Source organism: Monoraphidium neglectum (genome assembly GCF_000611645.1).
Source record: "Monoraphidium neglectum strain SAG 48.87 unplaced genomic scaffold scaffold05149, whole genome shotgun sequence".
Lineage (NCBI taxonomy): Eukaryota > Viridiplantae > Chlorophyta > Chlorophyceae > Sphaeropleales > Selenastraceae > Monoraphidium > Monoraphidium neglectum.
Genome location: NW_014008481.1, coordinates 1 through 3,533, shown reverse-complemented (window position 1 = coordinate 3,533; position 3,533 = coordinate 1). Strand labels below are relative to the sequence as shown.

Sequence of the window (3,533 nt, the reverse complement as noted above, 5' to 3'; positions counted from 1 at the left end):
GACGACGCGCGGGCGGTCTGGGGTGTGGGTAGGTGGGGGTGGGGGTTGGTCGCAAGGGACTGGTCGGCCGTTGCGCTGCGGCAAACGGCGACGGTGGGGTCTGCTGTATGAAGGCGTTAGGCGGCTGGGGTGAGTGACGCGGGAGCGCAGGCGGCCCTCTTTGCTGCCGGGGGCTCTTTTGTCCGGCCTGCGCCGTCCTGCGAGAGGGGCACGCGCGGCTGGTACCTCATCGTTCTTGGAAGGCACCAGCCACGCACGGCCGCCCGCCCCTCGGACCCCACGCCTGCTTGTGCACACCCTGGCCCTAAATCCGCGCCCTCGCAGCGCCCACGCCACGCCGCGCCCTTGCGCCGACCCAACGCCCACCTCGCACGAAACATCGCACACGGGGCGCAGCCCCTCCGCGCCCTCCCCTCAAACAGCCCAACGACCCAGCTTTCTAGCTATCCAGGAATCCAGGGATACACCAACCCAACATCCTAACACTTCGACGCTCGGGCTATCCAGCAACCCAGCAATGAACTTAAATCACCCCGCCGGCCCGCCACACCCACCCACCCCGTCTGCCCAGGGCTGGGGCGCGACCACGGGCTACCAGGACCAGTGGACCTGGGACCAGGCGTCAGAGACGTACGCCCTCGACCCCGAGATGTCCGCCAAGCTGCGCGCCGCCAACCCCCAGGCCTACGCCAATGTTCTGCGTCGCTGCCTGGAGGCCGCGGGGCGCGGGATCTGGCGGCCGGACGAGAGCGTGGTGCAGCAGCTGAGGCAGCGGTTTGCGGAGATGGATGACGAGTTGGAGGGGGTGGCGGGGCCGAGGTAGAGGCCCGGGCGGTTGTGTGGAGATGTTATCATTCAAACGTCCACACCCCTCACAGGAGATGTTGCTTGTAGATGTGTGGGCGGCGTCTGGCATTGTGTGGATCCATAATAGCACTATCATGTCTTGTTCTTTGTGCCGGGCCACGTGGGGTGTGTGTGTGTGTGTGTGTGTTTGTCTGGGGACGGGGCCATGCAGCGTTGCGTGCTTTCCTGAGGTTGAGGTGTGTGCTGCTGCAGTGTGGTGCTGTCGCCCGTATTGTCCGTGCAGCCCGCGTTGGTTGCTTATTTGCGCCGACGATTTCTCTTGCGCTGTTTGAGTTGTCGCACGGTTGATAGAGTGGCCAGTTTTACCGTGGATGCGCCGAAAGCGCGCAGCCCTGGCCCAGCAGCAGTTGTGGGCATGTGCTGAGCACATGGCACGTACCGCGGCGGCTGGAGCCTGCCGCTGCTTGGTCGGCCGCCTTTGCCCTTAGAAACTCTGGAAGCTTCCATGTAACTTGTCAGACGGTGGCTAGGCGGCGCGAGCGTGGCCTACCCGCATGGCAGGAACTCACCGGGTGCCGTTGCTGTTGCCACATCAGCACGGCCGCCTCCATTATCACGGTTGGCTTATCCAGCTCAAAGGTGCCGCCCAGCCACTTCGGCGCGTCCTCTTTGTTTCACATATCGCTTGTTTGCTTACATACGAACCCCGCCAAGCCTGGACCGCCCCTTGGACCTTCTTTCGCCCGTGCCAGCAGCCAAGATGGACCACGCCCAGCAGCGCCTGTCCGTGCTGGCCAAGCAATTCGGCACGGTGAGTTGTGGCCGCGCGCAAAGGCCAGACTCAGCCTGCACTGCATGCCACTGAGCACCGCAGCTGATCTTCGGCTATGCCGCGCCCGCTTCGCCCCAATCCGCAGGCCCACGAGTCCATGGCCGGCCTTAGCCTACAGGTGGGATGTTCTCTTATTCTTTGGCTCAACATCCGCGCCCGCGGGCGCTCTCTTGCGGCGCTCATAAGGCTGACAATGCGCTGCTTCCGCCTTGCGCCGCCATGCCGCCCCCACAGAGCTGCTCCGCCGGCGACTCATCCGCCTACCAGCGCCAGGGCGCGGCCCTGGATGATGTGGTCATTGTGTCTGCGCTGCGCACGCCCCTCACCAAGGTGGGGCCCCGCATCTTGGGGGACCACGCCCCTTGGCAGCTGACCCCTCAGCGGCAGCCTTGCCCCCCCGCCGCCGCATGCGGGCCGCAGCCCGTGTTGCGATGCCATGCGACCGTCCCCTTCCGCATGCATGCGAGCACTGCTGTCGCCCCCATCCTTGCAGCTTTAGCCAGCCCCACCACCACGCCTGCATGTGTCGCCCCGACGCATGGCCCTCTCCACACTCGGCCCCCACCCCGCCCCAACCCCCACCCCCAACTCCCAACCGCGAACGCAGGCGCGCCGCGGCGGCCTGCGCGACACAGACGCCGTCGACCTGCTGGCCACCGTCTACCGCGCCACCCTCGACCGCACCCGCGTCGAGCCGGCCGCCCTAGGGGACGTCGTCGTCGGCTCTGTCCTCGGCCCCTCCAGCCAGCGCGCCAACGAGGCGCGCATCGCCATGTTCATCGCCGGCATCCCCGAGACCGTCCCCGTCCGCACCGTCAACCGCCAGTGCTCCAGCGGGCTGCAGGCCGTCGCGGACGTCGCGGCGGCCATCAAGGCGGGCTACTACTCTGTCGGCCTCGCGTGCGGCGTGGAGACGATGTCGGCGCACCCCATGAGCTGGGAGGGCGGCGTCAACCCCAGGATCGCCGACTTCCCCCAGGCCCAGGGCTGCCTGATGCCCATGGGCGTGACCAGCGAGAACGTGGCCGCGAAGTTTGGGGTGGACAGGCGCGCGCAGGACGCGTTTGCAGCGGCCAGCCACAGGAAGGCGGCGGCGGCGCAGGCGGGCGGCAAGTTCAAGGACGAGATCGTGCCCGTGTCCACCAAGGTGGGGCGCTGGGGGCGTTTGAATTACTTTTTTGTGAGCGGAGATTCACTTGCGTCGGAGGGCAGTTGTAAGTTTGTGCGTGTGCGTGTGCGTGTTTGTGTGTGTGTGTGTTTGGGTATGTGCGTGTGCGTGTGCTCGCGGGCATGGGCCTGTGAAAGGGAGAGTCGAGGGGGCTTCCGGCAGGCGCCGAACGTCCAGTCGGTGACTGCTGCCCTGCTGTGGTGCGCTGATGCCACATAGACCTGGCACTCAGCACGTGGTGCGGTGGCCGCGCTCACCAGTCCGCGTGCCCGGCGTGCAGCCCCCGCTCCTCAGCCCCGCGGTTCCAGCGCCCTCTTTAGAACCCCCCACACCCACCACCCAAAAACACCCTGTAAAATTCGCCCCATCCCAGGTCAAGGACCCCAAGACTGGCGCGGAGACCCCCGTGGTGGTGTCTGCCGACGACGGCATCCGCCCCGACGTGACCCCCGAGGCCCTGGGCGCCCTCAAGACGGTCTTCAAGCGCGACGGCACCACCACCGCCGGCAACAGCAGCCAGGTCACCGACGGCGCCGCCGCGGTGCTGCTCATGACGCGGCGCGAGGCGCTGGCGCGGCGCCTGCCCGTGCTGGGGGTGTTCAGGTCGTTCTCGGCGGTGGGGGTGGACCCGGCGATCATGGGCGTCGGGCCGGCGGTGGCGATCCCGGCCGCGGTGAAGGCGGCGGGGCTTACGCTGGACGACATTGACGTGTATGAGATCAACGA

General features: G+C 67.1%; 2 protein-coding genes across 2 annotated transcripts; both read left to right on the top strand.

The window, feature by feature from the left end:
• Positions 1-517: 517 nt before the first annotated feature.
• MNEG_15235 (hypothetical protein) lies at positions 518-823 on the top strand (the record flags this gene model as incomplete). The annotated part of the gene is made up of 1 exon (XM_014036295.1): positions 518-823. One exon carries the CDS (start codon positions 518-520, stop codon positions 821-823), a length of 306 nt encoding a protein of 101 aa, XP_013891749.1.
• Positions 824-1,567: 744 nt separating this feature from the next.
• MNEG_15234 (acetyl-CoA acyltransferase 1) lies at positions 1,568-3,515 on the top strand (the record flags this gene model as incomplete). The annotated part of the gene is made up of 6 exons (XM_014036294.1): positions 1,568-1,618; positions 1,725-1,757; positions 1,874-1,969; positions 2,247-2,786; positions 3,181-3,327; positions 3,411-3,515. 6 exons carry the CDS (start codon positions 1,568-1,570, stop codon positions 3,513-3,515), a joined length of 972 nt encoding a protein of 323 aa, XP_013891748.1.
• Positions 3,516-3,533: the final 18 nt, after the last annotated feature.